Raw genomic sequence first — 22,738 nt, 5'->3', positions numbered from 1 at the left:
TCATAAAATTGATCCCAGGAATGAAAATGGTAACACAAAAGTAGCATACTGCAAATGTTAGAAAGCCAAAACAAAAACTGAAATTGCTAGAAATGCTCAGAAGGTCAGGCAGCATCAGTAGGGAGAAAAGAGTTAACATTCCGAGTTGAGTGTACTTTCTGGAGCTCAAATGCCATTTCTAAGCACTGAACAATGCAAAGATAACATTCTCAGATTCTATACAATATGACTGAACTAACAAAGATCGGATCTTTTCGATGCCTTCACTTAACGCCTTCATACAACTGCCAAACCTTAAACAGACCATCCTTTGCAGCAAACTGCCCAGCCTTCAGGGCAACATCGATCACCACACCATACAACCCTGTCATGGCAACCACAGCAAGACGTGTCAGAGTGTCGACATGGATACTACCAGTATATGTGGGGACAGCACCCACCATGTGCACGGCAAGTACTCATGTGCCCTGACCAACACTGTCTATCTCATACGCTGCAGGCAAGAATTCCCTGAGGCATGATATAGGCGAGACCAAACAGACACTACAACAATGGATGAATGGACACCACACAATGATTACCAGACAGGGATGTTCCCTCTTAATTGGGGAAAGTTTAAATGGTCAAGGACACTTGGTCTCGGATCTTCGGGTGACAAACCTCCTAGACGGACTTCAGAATACACAACAACGCAGAATTGCCAAGCAAAGGCTAATAGCCAGGTTTGGTACTCATGAGGATGGCCTCAATCAGGATCTTGGGTTCATGTCACACTACAGGTGAGCCCACTTCACTCACTCACTCCCTCTCACAGACACATTGACATACCCCCCCATAATCTCACTCTCACACACACACCCTCTCATGGACATAGACTCTGTCACACTCATGCATACACTATCAAGCATGCGCACGCGCACACACACTCACTCCATCGCGCACACACATATGCAAACACACACACACAAGTCTATGGGGTGAATTTGCAGATACATTCTATTTTGTTCAAAAAGCACACACTCAAAAAGGCAGTCAGTCTATGTGACATTTAATAAATTCCTACCTTGGAAATAGAACCAGTCTGACTCAAGTTTGAGATGCAGACGACTCTATCCTCACACATTTAATTCACTGTCTGAGCTGAGATGTTGGTTTTTTTTTTAAAAACCTTCAATTATCTTGGGGCTGTGACTTGAAAGTAGTTCTGGGATTTACATATTAATCACTCAAAACCTGCATCCCCATTCTAAGTATTTAAAGACTTAACAGCAATTTAGGTTTGTTCAATACCTTGCATCAGTTGCCTGACACCTTGATCTTCTACTATAAATGTGCATCCTATGATGCTGCCCCACTAGCTACCTGATGAAGGAGCAGCGCTTCGAAAGCTTGCACTTCCAAATAAACCTGTTGGACTATAACCTGTTGTTGTGTGATTTTTAACTTTGTCCACCCCAGTCTAACACCGGCACCTCCACATCATCTGTATAATCTAATGAGAGATTATTTACAGAGGAACCTCGATTATCCAGCATTTGATTATCCAAATTTTGGATTATCCGAACAAGATCATAAGGTCCCGATGCTTCTTAAACTGTGTTATCAGGCATTTGATTATCCGAACAAAATAGTCCCCGCTCATGTCGTTTGGATAATTGAGGTTCCTCTGTATATTGAATTAAAGTTTCTCAAAATAATTAAAGCACAAGAAATGAAATGTTAGTTTATGTACTACAATCATTTTACAGAAACCAAACGTACAGTTTCAGACTGTGAGGTGTATAGGAGATTTTTAAAGGATTTGTTAGCAGGCCTCAGGAGTGACCAAACAGAGCAGGTTCTTTCCTGAGTGTGTTTCTCTTCACGCTCCTTTGCACTGTTGCACAGGAATGTTCCAAAAAGGCAAGAATATGTATGCTGTACCAATTTAGCCTAGAATAAACAGATAGGAATAAATTAATGTATTCGTTAAATTTTGGCAAACCTGTCTACTCCAAAGGAAAGGACCATCAGAAGAAAGATCTACTTACAAGGAATGCTTCATTAAACTCAAATGAACAAGGAAACTGTCTCTGTAACTGATGGACACAATCAAGCCACTGAAGAAACACAGGACAGCGCTCATTGAGATCATCTGAGTTTTCACCATGGCCACACCGATCAGCAAATTTATGACCAAAATCCAGCCACTCAGTTTCCACCAATATCTGAAAACCCTGAAAAATATGTAACTGTTTGTGTTAGAATTCATGTAGCATGTGCATCGTTAAAAATACTGGGCTTTGTCAAGACTCAAAATTCATTTTTGCTCTGATTTTAGAACATGACCCCTTGTTTTGGAGCATGAACTAAAACTACAGCAAAGACGACTATGTGTGGAACTGCAGGACATGGGAGACATACTAAACAAATATTTTGCATCAGTGTTTACTGTGGAGAACGATATGGAAGACACAGAAGGTAGGGAATTAAATAGCAACATCCTGAAAACTGTCAATATAAGAGGTAGGGGTGCTGCATGTCTTAAGATGCATAAAAGGTGGATAAATCCCCAGGACCTAATCAGATGTACTCTGGAACTCCATGGAAAGTGAGGGAAGTGATTGCTGGGCCTCTTGTTGAGCTATTTATATTGATAGGCACAGGTGAGGTGCTGGAAGACTAGAGGTTGGGTAACGTGGAGTCACAATTTAAGAAAGGTGGTAAGGAAAATCCATGGAACTATAGACTGGTGAGCCTGACATCAGTGGTGGGCAAGTTGCTGGAGGGAATCCTGAGGGACAAGAATTACATGCATTTGGACAAGCAAGGACTGATTAGGAATAGTCAACATTGCTTTGCGTGTAGGAAATCGGGTCTCACTAATTTGAGTTTTTTGAAGAAGTAACAAAGAGGATTGATAAGGGTGGAGCAGTGGACATGATCTATAATGGACTTCAGTAAGGTGTTCAACAAGGATCCTCATGGTAGATTGGTTAGCAAGGTTAGATCTTGTGGAATACAGCAAGACTAGCCATTTGGATACGGAACTGGCTCAAAGGTAGAAGGCAGAGGGTGGCGGTAGAGGGTGGCAATAGAAGGTTTCTTTTCAGACCAGAGGCCTGTAATCAGCAATGTGCCACAACGATTGGTGCTGGGTCCACAGCTTTTCGTCATTTATATAAATAATTTGGATGTGAACACAGGAGGTATAGTTAGTAAGTTTGCAGATGACACCAAAATTGGAGGTGTAGTGGACAGTGAAGAAGGTTAACTAAAAGTATAAAGGGACCTTGATCAGATGGGCCAATGGGCTGAGGAGTGGCAGATGGAGTTTAATTTAAATAAATGTGAGATGCTGTATTTTGGTAAGGCAAACTGAGGCAGGACTTATTCACATAATGCTAAGGTCCTAGGGAATGTTGCTGAACAGAGACCTTGGAGTGTAGGTTCATAGCTTCTTGAAAGTAGAGTCACAGGTAGACAAGATATTGAAGAAGACAATTGGTATGTTTGCCTTTATTGGTAGTGCATTGAGTCTAGGAGTTGCTAAGTCATTTTGCGATTGTACAGGACATTGGTAAGGCCACTTTTAGAACACTGCATGCAATTCTGGTCTCCCAGATATAGTCAGGATGTTGTGAAACTTGAAAGGGTTCAGAAAAGGTTTACAAGGATGTTGCCAGGGTTGAATGGTTTGACCGATAGAAGAGGTTGAATAGGCTAGGGCTATTTTCTCTGAAGCATGAGAGGCTGATGGCTGACAAGACAGGTTTATAAAATCATAAGGGATAAATAGACAAGGACTTTGCCCCTGGGTGGGGAGTCCAAAACTCTCGGGCATAGGTTTAAGGTGAGAGGGAAAAGATTTAAAAAGGGACCTGGGGGAAATTTTTCTCACAGAGGGTGGTGCGTGTATGAAATGAGCTGCCAGAGGAAGTGGTGGAGGCTGGTATAATTATAACATTTAAAAGGCACCTGGATAGGTATATGAATAGGAAGGGTTTAGAGGGATAAGAGCAAATTTGACTAGATTTAATTAGGATATCTGGTCAGCAAGGACAAGTTGGACGAAAGGATTTATTTCCATGCTGTACAGCTCAATGACTCCTGGATTTGAAAAAAATATTTTTAGATACATACTCAATAGCATGGCCTTGAAACAAGTTACTCACCTCGTGATGTTAAGAGTTCATCAATTGAAAAAAAAATGTTGTTAATCTTTATGCATGTTTGATCAAGTTTGGATAAAAGCACCTATTCCACTCAATGCTTCCAAATGGAACTTTAATAGCAATTTTGTTTATTTTAAACAGAAAATTATACCAAACAGACTTTGTCTTGAACATATTCAAAGTAGTACATTATTATTACTTAATAATTTCAACAAGGCTTCAATGTTTAGAAATCAAGTGTAAAGAAAGTATGTGCTGCTGTGATTTTTTTTCCCCAACTATTAAATGTAGTATTTTCATGGAAAAAGTTAATATTTTGAGGCCAAAAGTGCATTTTATCACCACTAATAATATAATGCACAGTATGACGTTTTTAAAAAATCATCTCCAAAGTTTTACTCATTATACAAGAAAATAATTTTGTAAAATATTTTCAAGTTCAGATATTAAACACAGCTTTAGAAAATGTACAATTTTTGCAAAATCACCCTGAATATCTTTAAACTTTACCTTTCCTAACTGGCACTGCTTCTTTAAAACCTGCTGATGCAACTTTTCAGCATAGTAAGTTACAATAAAAATGAACAGATACACACACACACCTCTATGGTTCTGTAGTAAGGATCCAGCAGTAATTTTGATAGAGCCACAATTTGTGGTGTTCGGTCCCAGCCATCAGAACAGTGCACCAGAACAGGCCGCTGGTCACGATCGACTGCATTAATTACAAGTAGCGCTGCTTTTAAAAGCATGGATAGATGCTGAAGCCATTTGGTACTTTCTAATGCTGATAACCAACTGCTGATCAAAAATCAAATCAATTAGGAAAATATTTTAGAGATTTGTGTGTCCCTTTGCATCAAACAATTAAACCAATTAATTGAGATTAGATTTCAACTCGAGTACAAAATACTAATAGTTTTAACTTATTTCTGAGAAAACTATAATCATAACATTGTCTGTCTAAAAATAACTTTTATTCACTTTCCATATAATTCAAACATGTAACAAAAAAATGAAAATGCTTAAAATATTCCACTTGAGTTTCTAAAAAAAACACTTACTTGGCAGGATCTGGCATCTGTGTACAAAGAAATCTCAATGACTGAAAACTCTTTCGAATGGAGTGAATGTTTGCCATACCCATAAAAACTACTTCACAGTTGGGGTAATATTCTGCAACAGAATTTGCATTTGGGAAATGATAAGTTATTATTAAAACAAAAAGCCAAAGCCATCTTTTTATAATGTCAACATGTAATGAGGAATGATCTCAACTATTCCCAAATGACTGGAGTCATTTCTTAACAACAGGTCAAAGTTTTCTGACACTGGCTTTACTAGTCCATAATTTTGTTTCAATAAAGTAAAGGAGTGAAAAATTATGTATTGTTAAATGCAAACAGAACGGAATGGTAGTGCAAAGTCAAGCACAAAAACGAATTTTATGAGCCTTACAGGCTCCAAACATTTTCCTTGTATGCTTGTGTGCTCAACTCCCTACGCAATACTTTCATAAGTTCTTCATGGGTACACAAGTACATTTATGAGTATCTAAAAAATGGCATTGACGATAGTTGTGAGCAGAAGACATTTTTAACTCCTTTTTCCCCACTGCTAGAAGACATACTCTCACATTAGGGATAGTTAGGTTGAATGTAAAGCTGAAGCTTCTACTTTGCCACACCATCAGAAAAGCTCCCTCAGTAGAACATGGTGATTTTTTTTCCCCCATTTCTACGCATGTTCCTGTGAGAAGATGATCACAAGATAATTATCACAGACTCCTTTTACTCCATCCATTCAGAATTAACTATTTAAAATGTTTTAAAAATTATTTCAGGGACCTTTCTTCTTTGCCACTTTGTGCCCTTCTGTGAATTCCACCAAGAAGCCAGAGTGGCTTGGTTATTAAAGGCAGCCAGGTCGGGTTACTATGAGAAAGCTGCAAGTTAATTTTTTCACCCAAAGGTTAGTAAAAATATGGAACATGCTGCCTGGGAAAGTGGTAGATATCGGTACTTTGAGCATTTAAGAAGCATCTAGATGAATACCTTAAATGCCAGAGCATGGTAGGCTGTGGACCAACTGCAGGTAGTTGCGATTGATTTAGTTGTTGGTCAGTGTGGACATGGTGGGCTGAAGGGCCTTTTTCTGTGCTGTATCACTACATAAATAGAGGCATAATATAAAAGCAAGGAAGTATTGCTACACCTCTGCAAATTATTTGTCAGACCACATTTGTAGTATCGTGTTCAGTTCTGGGGACCTTATGAAAGGAAGGATGTTAAAGTCCTGGAATGAGTACAAAGGAGATTTACTAGAATGATGCTTAGAATGAGAGATTTTAGAAATAAGGAAAGATAAGAGAAATTGGAATTATTGTCCTTGGAGCAGACAACATTAAGAGGTGGCCTTATTGAGATGTTCAAAATTATGAACACTATTGACAAGGTAAAGAAGGACATTCTGTTTCCACTAATTGCTAGGTCAGTAACTCTAGTCACAAATTCAAAACTGTCAGCAAGAGCTAGGAATGAGATGAGGAGAAACTTCTTTACTCAGGGTTGTTAGGATTTGGAATGGCTATCTGGAATAGCACTGGAGATGGACTGACAGGAAGTTTTCAAAAGAGAACTAGATATATATTTGAGTGTGATGAATTTAGAGGGCTACAGAGATAGGGCTAGAGAATAGAACTAGCTAGATAATTCTTTCAGGAACTGGTACAGACACGATGGGTCAAATGGTCTCTTTCTGTACTGTAAAATTTCATGATTCTAAACATGTTTCCACTGATGGGTGAGTGCTGGACCAGAGGACACAGCTTAAAAATATGGGGTAGACCATTTAGGACAGAGATGAGGAGAAACTTCTTCACCCAGAGAGTGGTGGCTGTGTGGAATGTTCTGCCCAGAGGGCAGTGGAGGCCCAGTCTCTGGATTCATTTAAGAAAGAGTTGGATAGAGTTCTCAAGGATAGTGGAATCAAGGGCTATGGAGATAAGGCAGGAAAGGATACTGATTAAGGATGATCAGCCATGATCATATTGAATGGTGGTGCAGGCTCGAAGGGCAGAGTGGCCTACTCCTGCACCTATTGTCTATTGTAAACAATGATGTAAGCAACTGGGATAATGATGGATGGTCTGTCTCCAAGGCACAGGCAGTTGTTAGATACCTTTTGTTTGTCATTTACATAAATGACTTCAATGAAAATACAGTAGGCATAGTTAATAAGTTTGCGGACAACACCAAAATTGGTGGCGTTGCTGACAGTGAAGAATGTTTTCTAAGATTACAAAGAGATCTTGATCAAATGGGTCAATGGGCTGAAAAAATGGAGTTCAATCTGGATAAATGCGAGGTATTGCACTTTGGTACAACAAACAAGGGTAGGACTGATACAATTAATGGCAGGACCTTATATAGTATTGTAGAACAGCGGGGCCTAGGGGCATAGGTACATAATTCCTTGAAGTTTGCATCACATGTAGACAGGGTGGTTAAAAAGGCATTTGGCATGCTTATCTTCGTTGTTCAGTCCTTTCAGGATAAGAGTTGGGATGTTATGTTGCGATTGCACAAGATATTGGTGAGGCCTCTTCTGGAATACTGTGTCCAGATCTGGTTGCCCAGTTACCAGAAGGATATTATCAAGCCGGAGATAGTTCAGAAGAGATTTACCGGAATGTTGCCAGATGTGGAGAATTTGAGTCATAAAGAAAGACTGGATAGGCTGGGACTATTTTCACGGTAATGTAGGAGGTTGACAGCTGATCTGAAAGAAGTTTATAAAATAATGAGGGGTATAGATTGAGTTGACGATAGTTGTCTTTTCCCTATGATGGGGGATTTCAAGACTAGAAGGTACACTTTTAAGGTGAGAGGAGAGATATTTTAAAAAATATAAGAAACAAATTTTTTTGTTTTTTACACAGAAGGTGGTTTGCATGTGGAACGAACTTCCCAAGAAAGTGATGGATGCAGGTACAACATTTAAAAGACGTTTAGAAAGCGACATGAATAGGAAAGATTTGTAAGGATATGGGCCAGCAGCAGGCAGGTGGGACTAGTTTAGTTTAAGACCATGTTCAGCCTGGACCAGTTGGACCGAAGAGTCTGTTTTCGTGCTGTATGATTCCACGTCAGGTTTTGTAATGGTTAAAATATAAAGTAACTGTTTAATTCCATGACTGAATGAGTTTGGAGATACCTAATTAGTATTTCAACTTGGATGGAAGTTAAATGTGATTCACTATGCCATGGAGACAGGGTTTTCAGAGGCCAAGAGTCTATAGGAAGCCACAGCAGGATTGGGTGTAGGTTTTCCTGGACAGTCTGCAAGGTTCTGACAGAAAGAAGAGAGTGATGGGCAGCAAAGTTCTATTGTTCATCAAGCAGGGTGCACGTAGGAGCTTGCATTTAGATTGGAAAAAACAGGTTTGTGGCAATTTAAACAAAACTGGAACATTCACCCTTTTTAGCCAGGGACAAAAATCAGTTCAGAGAGTAGAAGCTGAGAATAACCTTTCTTTAAGCTTTTTAGGCTCTTTCAGAACGAATTGTCCACACAAGGGATAGACTAAATGATAACTATGACTTGGGGTAGGGGATTTTGGGGTGCTGTACGTGTCAAGTGTGGGGGTTCCTTTCTCTGATTTAGACTAGCTAATGTCTGGAAGTGGTTTGTCAATGTTGCTTTAGTTTATTAAAACAAAAGTCTTGAAACTTGAAGTCTTATCATGTGATTCTTTCAACCATTCACCGAATGTTCAAAATCATTGGTATCTTCATCATAACCACCTGTCTACGTGATATCCAATCTCATGTACTTCTGCAGCATCATTTTTTTCCACACACTTTCTATTGAGGTGAAAACCAAAGTTCCTCTTGTTTCCTTGCAGCTCAGATAAATAATAAAGTTTTTTTTGCAGTGTTCAATGCTTAAATGTCTCTTGTGTCTAGGTGACAAGGAATGGAGTAATCTCTTGGATTGACTTTCTTTTAATAGATGATTTAGCCCTAAATTTTTAATGTCAAGACCACCCAAAGTTGTGTCACAAACTATTTTTCATCTGAGCAATTCAAACTCAGGATTTAACAGTGAAAAGGGGAGTGCTTTAACTTATTATATCATGCAAACTTCAAAGTAGGTTTATTTACAATAAATAAATACTTGAACAAATAGCTCAAAATTATCAGCAGTTATAAAGTAGGCACAGTAAAAACAGATATAGTTCACTCAATTGTTAATTTCTGGTATTAATGAGCAATCTCTTGATCCAAAAATCTGCTAATATTAGCCTCCAAAATGCTGGTTGGCCATTTCTTTAAAACTTAAAATGTAAGCTATGTCAATTTCAAATAATCTATTCAGCATTACTATTTACATTTCCTTGCTGATACTCACCAGGACATTCACACCCACCACCCTTTGCCCTGTTAGCTACTGCTGCTGCATATGACCTAGCATCCAAAATCAAAAGTTTGTGTGGTGGACTGCATAAATTTTCTACTCCAGCTGGATTAGTCATTGAAGAATCTAGAATGAAAAGACAATTAACCTTAGTTTGTACCATGATGTGGTGTTGTTGTGGGTTAGACAAATTTAAAAATCACATACCACTAGGTTATAGTCCAACAGCTTTATTTCAACTTGGATGAAAATCAAATGTGATTCACTATGCCATAGAGACAGGTTTTCAGAGGTTAAGAGTCTATAGGAAGCCACTGCAGGATTGGATGCCCCAGAGGGCAGTGACTTGAAAGAAATTCAGTGATTTGCATATTAATCTTTTGGAACATGCATCTCCACTTTAACTGATTAAAGATTTAACAGCAATTTCAGGTTTGTTCAATTAATTCGTTCCAGTTGTATGGCCTTTGATCTTTTATTTAAAAATTCTGTGTTAGATGTCTCCTCTGTCACTAGCGCCTGAAAGAGGAGTGAGGCTCTGAAAACCTGTGTTTTCAAATAAACTGGTGTTGTGTGATTTTTGACCTTAGTTTGAGCAATTGTGTAAAGTATATTTTTGAAATAAAAAAAAAGTAAAGTACAAACAAAAGAACTACTACAAAGTACTATAGGAATTTAACAATGACTGAAAATACAAAATTTGTACTGGAACTGCATAATAAATGCAAAAACCACTTCATCTCTTACCGAATTCCACATCAGACAGGTCACTACCATTAGAAAAGTCTCGTACACAGTTGCCGTTAACATGTTTGGTGGAATTGCTATCCATGGCACAAGCTTTTGCAACAGACTTTATCAGGTGCTCATCATCTGAATTTCTCCAACCCCACCAACTGACTTCTGGCTGACTACAACGTGCAATCACTGCACCGTTGCCTTGGTGCCTGAGAAAACAGCAAGAAAGTACTTATCAAGTATATAAATTTTGCATTTGTGATATTGATTCATTTGAGATTAATTTGGAGTGGAGAACAGGATATGGGAGTCTGACCATTCTAGGAATAATGGATCGGGAAGCATCAATCTGATTCACATGATTGTAAATCACAGTGCACACCGGGGAAAGTAATGTGTTTGCATTTATTCATGGAAGGGAGATGGGTGACGTTGCAAAGAAATAGACACAAGATCAAGATGTAGGATAGGAATGGTTTTGGGGAATATGGGCAAGATGCTGGCAAACTGGAATAGGTCAGATTAGGACGAGTTGGACCAAAGGCCCTGTTTCTGTACTTAACATGCTTAACACAAGTTAGAATGTTACCAGACATGGTTAACCCATGCAAACAGATAAAAACCCTTTTAAGAAGGTACCCAGAGATATAATTAATGATTGAACAGTAAACTGGGACATGTACCAGTGGGCACAAATGTGTCATTTTCATTTACATTTCAAATCTTGGTGCCTCTGCTATGGAGACATGAAGTATATATTACAACAGATCTATTCTCATATCTTTGTGTAGCAGGCTCAAGGGTGCCATTGGTAGAAAGTAATTGATGCTAGTCTTATAATAATATTTATGGAGGAAGAGAAATTACAGGAAAAAAATCCATTAATGTGTTAGATTTATTATTGTGGGATCTTATTGCAACCAAATGTTCTGCCATTTTTAGCTGTATAAATTGCTAATATATTTCAAAAGTAATTCATGCATCAAAGTATGACATGCTTGAAACATCTAGAAAACATGCTCTGATAGAAGTTAACATTCTTAATGGTTTCAAAATAAAAAATGTGTTTAAAAACTGATAACATCTTTGAAAAAGTTGAATAGTATTTTTAAGTTTTGCACTATGAACTTGCAGCGTATCTTTAATATTTTGTAAACTAATTAGTGTCATTTAAAGGAAAAGCAGAACAGTACATACTGTCAAGAGATAAAAGCCAGACGAGAGAAAAGTAAATGTGCTTGCAGTATTCATCTTTCATTTTAACTGCACTAATATCTCCTGCAGACTATGCTTTTAATTAAAAAAAACGGGAGGAATGTGCCAAGAACAGCGTGGAAACAATGTTTAAGATTCACTATATGTATATAGGTACAAGCAGTGCCAAGTTAAAATGCCTGCAAAGCTTGGAACTCATTTTGCTTTTCCTTGCCTCCATTTTCCTGGTTTTAGATTATGTATTTATTTTTATAGAGCAATCCAAATTGAAAGCACACTTCCCTCAATTTTGGCGAACTCCTGGCTGATAAAGAAACAGCAGCATGGAAAGAGCTGACTTTAGGAAGCTAAGATGGCAGTGGTAACAGGAACAAGAGCAAGAATGAGGAGGAGCAAGCCATCTGTCCACAAGTGTTGCTCCAGTATTTGATTTAGATCATAGCTGATCGGATTGTGGTCTCAACTCCACGTTACACTCTGTCCCCGTACCCCTGAACTCCCTTATCATCAAATACCTAACGCAGCTATGAGTATATTCAAGGATCTAGTTTTCACTGTTCTCTGCTCAAGAGAATTCCACAGACATGCGATCTTGTGGATGAAATAATTGCTGCTCATTTCAATCTTAAATGTGAGATTCCTATTTTTTAAAAATGGTGTCACCTAATTCTAGATTCCCAAATAAGAAAACATGTTCCCTAAGGGAAAACAGTGAAGGAGAGATCTGAGAACACTTCTAAAGATTGGACAAGAAACTTCTCAAACACAGGGATTGAATGTGTTGCCAAATATCATTGTTCCAGAAGTTGCTAAAAGCAGTCAACAGTCTGAGAGCCAAAATTGTTCAGATTAAATGAGCTATTAAGGCAAATGGACAGCAAATAAATTGAAAAACTCAACAAAGAAGTAAATATTCATCAAAACTGGTTTTGAATGCTCAGGAATTATAAATAACTGCACAAGAATAGCTTACAGCTGCCTGCAAATGGCTCATGATTTATAATTCTTTAAAAAAGTCCAGAATAAATCATTTCCTAGATTAGACAACTGTGATAATAAACTAGAGGTAGACAGATGGCTTTTGGTCAGTTCTTGCTTCAATTTTGGACTTGGAACTGATGAGAATGTTTTGAATACAATTTGAATGAACATCAACTTACTTAATTGCAGATATTCAAATATTATTGTAAAAGACTCCAGTCATCCTTTTTTAAAACGATAACTTTGGAAGAAGGCAATTAAGTAATTTAGAACTGTGACTATTTAAAAGATGCACTGCAGACATTCACCAAAGATTCTTAGACGACACCTCCCAAATCCACGAATGCATCCATCAGAAGGACAGGGCAGCAGATACGTAGGTACCTTCGAAGTCACTAATCACCCTAATTTGTTTTAAGTGAGAAGGTGGATAGCTCTCCATATAAAATCATTTTCCATTATTTTGTTTCACCAGATATATTTTACATGTAAAAATATTACTGAACATCATGCTCCATACAAAGAGTGTCCTTGCACTATATTAAACTTATTTTGTCAGATCTTTAAAAATTAATTATTCACACCTGTAGACAACACTTGGAATCCTCTTCCATGATCTGAAGTTTCCAACGCTCTCAAGCTCTTTATCAGTTAACCAAGCTGGTACAAGTAACTGCTGTGGGTAACTGGCACACAATCTATATTTCAGGATAAAATAACATTTAACTCAATATTTATTTCATTTTAATTGCAGTGGCAAATAATGTAAAAAAACAAGACCTTACATAACACCAAAGCATAGTTAATCACACAAACGCACTGTTTGTGAGGAAGGTGGAAGCAAAGATGAAGAAGAATTTTCAAAAGAAGACTGGACAGGGACTTGGGAAAAAATAAATTTTCCAGGTCACAGGGCTAGCAGCAAGGGCATGGAACTTACTGAAAATGTACAAAAACACCACATGGACTCGACTAGTCAAATTTGATTCTGAAAATTGCAGATACTTAAAAAGGGTACTTATAGATTTATAATAGAAGATAACATATTTGGCACCCATTCAAATATACAAATAAAAATGCTTAATCAATATTTCTAATATTTTAGTCAGACAAAATGTTCAAGAAAATAAGAAGAGATTTAGCATTAGTTATGTACCTTAGCTCACATCAACTCATGAAACAGATGCTTCAATTTTCCACTTGGAACTGATGAGAATGTTTTGAATAAAATTTGAATGAACAACTTATTTAGTTGCAGAAATTCAAATATTATTGTAAAAGACTCCAATCATCTTTTTTAGCATAACATTGGAAAAATACATTTTGGCAAAATGTTTTGCTACTTCAGTAACTATTTACCTCGCCTACAACATTAAATATTCTAATACTTATTGAATAGATAACATTTTTGTGTTCCTCTTCAGGGAAGTGGTTAAATTAATAAAGGATTCACCTTCATTTAAACGAGATAGTAATTTTGGAATCCACATATAATTTGACAAAATGCTGTGATACTGCACAAGACAACACTGACCTAACTTTGCTGAAAAAAATTGAGAAAAATCAAACAATGAAAAACCTATTCATATTTTCAATGATCCGCTGTATTGGGACCAAATATTTGTACCAAATTAGTCAGCACTAGAGGATAGAAGATTGAAGATTCAATTATAAAAAACAATTACAAAAGTAACAACACCATAGTTCTTACTTGTATTTGTCATTGATGTTGGTAATCCTCCATGCATTTTGCATATCAAAGCACATTCGTTCAACTTCATTTTTAAATCTTGAAACAACATGCTCTCCTGGAGAAGAACAATGGTGAGACTACAGAAATCAACAATTCAAGTGGCTTCTCATTCTCTGGCTTGAGACATCATCACTAACTTCCCCAATTACACAAAACATCTGAATCACAAGACTTTAGCATAAATTATTTACTGAACTTCCACTGTGAATTAAATATAATTATGATTGTGAGATTAGCTGTGACTATTAGGTTGAAAAGTTAAACTTACACAACTTTCTCCAGTCTATTTATTTGGCTCAGAATGGTATACAGTTTCAAATGCGTCAGTTATGTTTTGATACTTCAGTCAAATGGCTATGCTGGAAGTAAATACTTCGACAGTAGTGATGATGGGATAGTTGCCTATTGCATATCGCAGTGAATTTATGCACGAAATCAGTGAAGCAAGGATCACTTCTCAGACTTATTCCCTAAGGTGCCTATTTGGCCTCTCTTCTTTTTCATATATCTAATAAGATCTTACTCTGTTTTTGTATTACTCGCTAGCTTGCCCTCAGTTTATTTTCTTCCTGTAATTTGTTTTGGTCATCTTCTATTGGTTTTGAAACAAGTCCAATCCTCTAGTTTACCACTAAATCTTTGCCACATTGCATGTTTTTTTTTCTTTCAATTTGATACTATTCTTAACTTCCTTGTTGACATGTTAACTTGCCTCTTCCATAACTCCAGCGAGGCCTGGCCAAGTTAATACTGATTCAGTGATGAAGCTTGAATTCGAGTGGCTGTATGTCAGTTTATTTCTGAAATGATGGCATGTCTTGAAACAATCATGATATTTAGGTCTAAAACTGAGAAGGTTTTCAGGTTGAACACAAAGCTAATGAATTTTATTGTTGTTCATTCTTAATATCAAGCAGCAACTCCAGTTCTTGTCTGCCAAATTCAGAAATGTCATTTTTTGACCATTGTAACTGTTTACTTTAACACCACTTCCTCCCTGAATGAAGCAGTGTAGTGAGGAAATAAACTTTATATTGTACTATACAAAATAATTAACATTAATTGGATAATACCTGGTCGGCACAAGTTTCCATGTTGTTCTTTTTCACTAGCATACACATCCATACACCAAGCATGATAAGCAAAGGCAAAAAGGTCTTCTATCCTTGCAGGTGGTCGTATCACATTGTTCATACGTTTTACCCACTCTTGACATTGTTCAAAAGTAGAAAATTGACATCTATTTATTTGTTTAAAAAAATGTGAATGAAAAAGGTTAAAACTTTTAGAGCCACTGTTAAAAAAAGTTACAAATAAAATTGAATGCTCACTTCTGTAATGCCACCCATTTTTAACATTCCTTGTTGCTGGGCATACTTATTGAAAGGGACAACTTTTTAGGCTTAATATTGGTTCAGCTTTCATTCAATCAAAACATACCCCCCCTTTGAGTCAGAAGGGTTAAGCCTCATTCCGGTAATTGGAGCATATAGGCCAGGTCAAAACTTCAGTACAACAGTGAGGGAGTGCTGAGCTAAACCATTGGGGGTACTTTTTTTATAAGATAAATTGTTGAAAAAAAAGCATCAGTTTGATTCACTGTTCAGCATAAGAGATCCCTTGACACCAACTTAAGTGAAAGATCACAGCTTTCTTGGTGTCCTGGTCAACTGTGGCTCATGTGTGGAATGAACTGCCAAAGAAAATGGTAGATGTAGGTACAGTTACAATATTTAAAAGACATTTGGATAGATAAATAAACAGGAAAGATTTAGAGGAATACAGGCCAACCGCAAACAAGCGGGACTAGTTTAGTTTGGGAAACTTGGTTGGCCTGGATGAGTTGGACCAAAGGCTCTGTTTCCATATTGTATGACTCTTACAATCAAGTATTAAAAGAGACGTACCTTCTAATAAATCTCACTACTGTTGGTGGAACCTTGCTTGTGTAAACTGCCACATTTCTCTACACTAAACAGTAATTATGTTCAAAAGGTTCACTGGCTATGCAACCTGATGCAAAAGTGTTGATATACACTTCATACAGTGGATTCTGCTATAACGCAGTAGTTTTGTTCTCATACAATTCCGTGTTTAAGAAAATCATGTAAAGCAGCACCACTTAAAACTAACGGGGCCAGAACCGTGTTATAACTAATACAAGTTTTAAAAGTTCGCACATTAGAAAGAATATCCTCAATTCGTCACACATTACAGCAAATTCGCATTAATGAAATGTATATTATAGCAGAATGACCTGTGCTACGTTTCTTAAAAAAAAACTAAGTAGTACATTTATTGTTTGGTACTCATCTGAATTGAATTATATGAATGACAAAATATATTTGGCAAATCCTCTGGATTCCTTCAAAGGAGGAACTATTTAGGTTACTACAAATATCTTTACAAATTAATCTCTCATTGCATTGCACACTAGGATCTAAGATCATATATAGTGCTAAGGTTATGAGGCAAGGGACCAGGAGACAATCTGATTAAGCTCATAGCCGTACTTGAGTAAAATGATATATTCTTGTGTTTTATATAAAATCTGGGAGAGAGCTAACCTCTGTTAGAATTTCTCTGCTGAAATGGCACGAAGTACATATAAACAAAATGTACTGTAAGATAGAAAATAAGAGGTGTAGCACCCCAATTGGAAAATAAGTAGATTAAAGTGCAATAAACTTATATGGGCAATTTCATTGTAAATGTGAAGATAAATTACAATGGGAAAAGTTGATGCCAAACTTACATTACTGTTACACAAAATGACGGTTGCTTTTGCAAACAGGAAATGCATATTGACAGAGTCACAGAAATCTACAGCAAAGAGAAAGGCCTTTTGGCCCACTGCTTCCATGCCGGTCAAAAACAACCAGCGAACTATTCTAATTCCATTTTTCAGCATTTGGCCCATTGCCTCGTATGCCTTAGCATCACAAGTGCACATCTAAATATTTCTTAAATGTTACGTGGGTTTCTGCCTCTACCACTCTTAGAGGCAGCGAATTCTAAATTTCTACCAGATCCTGGTGAAAAGGTTTTTCCTCACATCTCCTCTAAATCCTTTGTCCTCTACCACAAGTTTATGCTTCCTGGTCATTAATCCCTCCATCAAAGGGAATAGTTTCTTCCTATCTATATCCCTCATAATTGTATACATCTCAATCATGTCCCCTATTAATCTCCTCTGTTCTAAAGGAAACAATCTCTGTTCAAAACAAACTCCCCATTGGGCTGAATAACTAGAATGTGCTTAAAATCTACACTTCCAAAACCAAAGACAATTACACAAACCTACTTTCCATCAGCACAATGCACCCACATATCCCTAATATCATAACAGAATACAGGTTCATGTTGGTTAATTCCCATGTGACAATTTCAAACTATTATGCCATCAAATCGTCAAAAGCATGGCACAGAATAATTGTGTGACAGTGTGCTGATAAACCGTGTATGTCATTTTTCAGGGCAGCAAGGAGAAGGAAGAGATCAACAGGGACCATTCCAAGATTTTTAAAACTTTGTCAAATTTAATAAGAATTTCAGTTACAGTCACAGAATGACAGAATGCACCCAATCAGCCCATTATCTCTGTCCCGATTTAGTGCTATTTTACCAACCACTCCATAACCTTGCACATTATTTCTATTAAATAATTATTTAATGCCCTCTTGAATGCCTCAGTTGAACCAGACTCGAATATCTCAGTGTGCAAATTTTTTTTCTCTCTCATTGCATTTTTTTTGTGATTCACCTTAAGTCTGTTTTTGATTCTTTTACAAGTGGGAACAGTTTCTCCAGTCTACACTATCCAGGCCTCTCAGAAATTTGAAAACTTCAATCAAACATCCTCTTAGCCTTCTCCTCTCCAAGGGAAACAGTCCCAACTTCTCCAAACTATTTGGAAAACTGAAGTTTCTCATCCCTGAAACAATTCCCATAAATTTCTTCTGCACTCTTTCAGTACCCTCACATTCAGTTTAATGTGTAGCAGCCAGAATTATAAATAATATTCCAAGGAGAGGCGTAACTAATATCTTGGACTGTATGCTTCATTATCCGCTTTTTCCACCTGTCCTGCCACCTTACATGATTTATGCACAGATAATCTAGTCATTTAAGTCAATTGAACACTCATGGCATTCTTATTGTACAACTAATTTAGGTCCAATTATCCCAAAATTTGCATTACTAGTTTGCTTATTTAATAAATGGAAACTCTCAAAATGTGTCAGTGACTAACTACAAATAACTGTAAATGCAAATTGTTTCTTTTTAGCTAATGCCAACTAATGGAAAAGTTTAATCTAAAAGGTACCAAGCATTTTAAAAGTCTAAAAACATCTAGAATATAAAATCATGTACCTGATAACTTTGCAGTCTTTACAAGTCAAATGAAGCTGGAACATCTCACGGCATTCAATACTTTCAATCAGCTGCAAAGGAACCTTTCAAAACAATCAAGTTTAAAAAAAATCAGTTACTTAATAATATAATAATAATACTAGGTCAACATAAACCCTCAAAAGGTAAGCTGCTGCAGATAGGCAGACTGCAAACTCTTATAGATTAACATTATCCCCTTTGGTAACTCAGAAAAGAAAATTCTGAATTATACATACATCAGCCAGATTATTAATAAGCTGTTGTTTTTCAGCTCCAAAATGTGGTAATTGTAAAGCCTTAAGACAGTAAACCCACTGAAGAATTTCATTATTTTGATTTTGATACAAAAATTTTAATATAAAACTTTAAAAGGCACATTTTTTTCATGTTCAGACCTCAAATTCTAACAGATAAAAGGATCCAATTTTATTTGTCACAAAAATCGCGTCTGTGCATATACTGGAAACGATTGATCAGAAATCAATTCCTAAATCTACATCTAGAATGGAAATTACAAAACAAGTGAGAATGTTTACATTTATAATGTAACATCTAAGAATGGAATATATGACTCTACAAAAGAATCTTGGTTTTGTTTGGTCCAAATATCCCCTGCTTTCTAACCTCCTTTATACAAAGACTGCCTTTTTGTCATAGTCTCTCATGCAACAACAAAGACAGATTGGACTAGTATTAGGTACCAGAGGTGGCACAAAAGGTGAGACAGCACAGTTGCGTGGAGGAAGAGCATCAACATGCTTCAGCACACTTGGGCTGATATGGCAGGGGTAGAGATAAAATCTCCCATGGTAAGATTAGTGCTCAATGGCTCAGTGGTAAATGTTCATCCTGTCCAAATGTTTGCATATAGAGTCTGACTGACACACAATTTGGGAAAACCTAAATAGAAGAGGCTGTATTTGTCAATTCATCATATATGACATAAAGCAAAAGGCTAGTCATGCCCCTGTCTATTGAAAATTAATGTGCAATGCAGTAATATTGACATCTGTTAATCTTTGCTTCACAGTATGGTAACAATACCATGTAAAAGAAAATTCCAGAACACCCATTATTCACAATTGTTTCAGAATTGTTAATGTAACAGCCATTTCTTTTCATAGATCATGAGTAACACCTCAAAAAATTGACTAGTACAGGTAAAATGTTCCAAGATGTGCATTATATTTCAGGTGCCACAAAAGTACACATTTAAAACAGGAGAAAGCTTATTTTGTCAAATAGATAGAAAATCTTCAAGAGGCAAGTGAAATGGCACTCAGTAGAGCACATGATGCATTAACTTTCTTATTTTTACTTTTTGGTCATTCTTTTATGGGATATAGGTACCAATTGGTACCAACAATACCAACTGGCCATCCCGTTTTCCCTGGAGAAAGTTAAAAATCACACAACACCAGGTTATAGTCCAACAGGTTTAATTGGAAGCACACTAGCTTTCGGAGCGACGCTCCTTCGTCAGCTGATAGTCCTGGAGAAGGAAGTGAACAACTGCCACACATTACTCAGGATCAACCTGGGGCCAAAAGTAACTCCAACTATTAACATCTTAAATTCTTTGACTGTCTTCTCAACCCTCACATGCGACAAATGTGAAGAGGTCATTCTTTGCAACTGAATGTGAGACTAAAACCAAACTGTTGGGGAAACTCAGCAGATATAACAGCATCTGTAGAGTGGGAAATAGGATTAACATTGAGCACAGTATGATTGTTCGGAATAGTTTAATCTTATAGTATTATTCCATTCAGTTCCTGACCCATTAAATCCTAAACCACCAAAAAGACTTTGATGCAAAAGCATTATATTACATTTCCAAGAATGCAGCAACACTACAATAATGGTGCCAGTGCCAATGGTTTCAGGACTATTATTTTGTACACAAATTATGAATGTCTAAGTTTAGTGCTGGTGTGAAGCGGATTCCATTTTGCATCAGTACTAACTGTTTAGTATTGACACATTAAATAACATTCTGAAATATGTCATCTTGCTTATCACTGAAATGGAGCATTATGCAGTTACTTCCCAAGAGTTCCAATAAGGCTTATACTTGCAAGCAAAAGCATGGACCACTGCACTGTCATTAATATCATCAGTTGATGAGTCCAGCATTACATTCAGGACCAAATACCAGATCAGCACGCAAGTGTTTATAACAATGATGTTCAGAAGTGTATTTAAAATAGATTAAACATCATAGTTTGTTCAAAGATGTCTTTCATTAAATTCTGCAAACATCAAACTCAGCAGATGCTCAAGGCAAATCAAATTTCTCAGGTGTGAATGAAATTTCAATTACTGTAGGCTGAGGACAGAGATGTCAGCAGAAAAAAAAGGGGAAAAGGTAGGCCTCTGGAAACTCAAGGTCATTCTTGTTAATTAAACAGCAATATTCTAAAAGTGGTCATCTAATCTGCATTTGATTTCCCCAATTCATGGCAAGCAGTAAATACACTGTATTAAATTTGCTAAGTAAACAACATCGCTACTTCATCTGAAAGGAAGATTAGAACTTTGGTGTTGATCTGGAAGAAGGTAAAAGGCAAGTGGTGAAGTTCCCACTCTTGCAAGGAAAGTGCTATGGGAAGGGAATGTGGTATCAGATTTGATTGAAAAGTGAAACAGGATCTTTGAAGGAACTGTCTCTCTGCGCTGGTGAAAGGGGAGGACAGGGAAGATATCTTTGCTGGTGACATTACGTCAAAGGTGGAGGATGATCAGCTGAATACAGACTGGTTATTGGAAGGCAAAGTCCAGGAGAATCATATCATAGTCCCAAGAGGTAGGAAAGTTGTGAGAGAAGTGCAGGAAATGAATCAGACACAGTGGTGGAGGACAAAGGAACACATACAAGAAGCACTGATGTGGAAAATTACATCAAATGGATGTAACAGGCACGGAGAAACTGGGGAAATTGAATGATCCTTATCGGAAGCAAGTTGAGAGGAAACATGAACAAAAGTTGTGGGCATCAGTGGACTTATAATAAATATTCGTTGATAGCCCATCACCAGAAATGGAGACAGAAGTCAAAGAAGTTAAGGAAAGAGTTGGAGATGGACCAGATGAAAATGGAAGCAAAATTGACAAAGCTTTCTAGTTCAAGGTGAGAACAGAAAATGGGATAGGTACAGTCAATATACTGGAAAAAGAGGCAAAGGAGATTCCTCCACCCCTGGCAGTTCTGGTCCATGGAGCGTTCCACATATCCCACAAAAAAAAAAGACAGCCATGACCCCATGAGGGTCATGTTTTCCAAAGAAAACACATTCATTTGAAATAAGTGAATGGAAATAAAATGGAAAGTTATTCAATGTGAGCATAAAGACAACCAACCAGAGAAGGCTGGTGGTAGATGGAAACTGGTTGGACTCTATTCTATAGTTTAGGTATTATCTTGATGGAATAGCTTTCAGTTAAGTTAAAGATAAGAATGAAGATGACACAGTAAAAGAACTGCATGGTAATCTATTGGAATTGTTTGAATTCCACTTTCTATTTTATCCCATGGCAATTTGCAGTTATTGAATTAATCTGTTTGCGGCATGATCTTTAAAATCTTCATAAAAGACTTTTAGAATGATGAATTGAGAAATCCTGTAGCACATTAAGAAGAATCAGAAACATGAATACACACTTTTGGCTGATTAAGTCATCCAAAGCTAAGCATACATAAAACTGTTTTGTAAAATCTCAGTTTTCTTCTCTCAATCACTTTCTTATAACACCTGGAAAAGATGTAACTTTCCATGGTAATTTGCCATTAATACTTTCACCAATCATTAGAGTAGTGTCAATGATTTAAGTTACTATTTTTAAATGCATTAGCTCAAGATTTTATTGTAAGAGAAAACAAGAGAACCATTGTTCTGTAACACAACATATTACTATTCAAATGAGAATTAAATAAAGTTTAATCCAATTCCCACATACAATTAAAATTTTAGCCTATGAAACACTTCTTGCAGATTGCATTTGCTTTGCAGTTGTTCTCTGTAAGCACTTAACCTATTCCGACAAGATACACTACCAAAATTCGCCAAAGATCTGGAGGCTGCAC

At 36.9% G+C, this 22,738-nt stretch overlaps 1 protein-coding gene across 13 annotated transcripts in view; it reads right to left on the bottom strand.

Annotated features, from left to right (window-relative positions):
- The window catches only part of mtmr3 (myotubularin related protein 3), a 143,105-nt gene that overhangs the window by 34,298 nt on the left and 86,069 nt on the right, over nt 1-22,738 (bottom strand). For 10 of the 13 annotated variants that reach the window (XM_072587377.1, XM_072587378.1, XM_072587383.1 and 7 more), the window contains 10 exons: nt 18,634-18,716; nt 15,333-15,499; nt 14,218-14,314; nt 13,091-13,204; nt 10,320-10,519; nt 9,567-9,698; nt 5,219-5,330; nt 4,757-4,955; nt 2,031-2,216; nt 1,762-1,932 (listed from right to left, as the gene is read on the bottom strand). In XM_072587377.1, coding sequence (XP_072443478.1) covers nt 1,762-1,932; nt 2,031-2,216; nt 4,757-4,955; nt 5,219-5,330; nt 9,567-9,698; nt 10,320-10,519; nt 13,091-13,204; nt 14,218-14,314; nt 15,333-15,499; nt 18,634-18,716 — 1,461 coding nt within the window. The remainder of the gene's footprint in view (nt 1-1,761; nt 1,933-2,030; nt 2,217-4,756; nt 4,956-5,218; nt 5,331-9,566; nt 9,699-10,319; nt 10,520-13,090; nt 13,205-14,217; nt 14,315-15,332; nt 15,500-18,633; nt 18,717-22,738) is intronic. The other 3 variants (XM_072587381.1, XM_072587387.1, XM_072587385.1) reach the window with 2 other exon arrangements.

This window comes from Chiloscyllium punctatum, chromosome 17 (genome assembly GCF_047496795.1).
Source record: "Chiloscyllium punctatum isolate Juve2018m chromosome 17, sChiPun1.3, whole genome shotgun sequence".
Lineage (NCBI taxonomy): Eukaryota > Metazoa > Chordata > Chondrichthyes > Orectolobiformes > Hemiscylliidae > Chiloscyllium > Chiloscyllium punctatum.
Note: the sequence above shows the minus strand (reverse complement) of the source record. Positions and strands in the feature narration are given on the sequence as shown.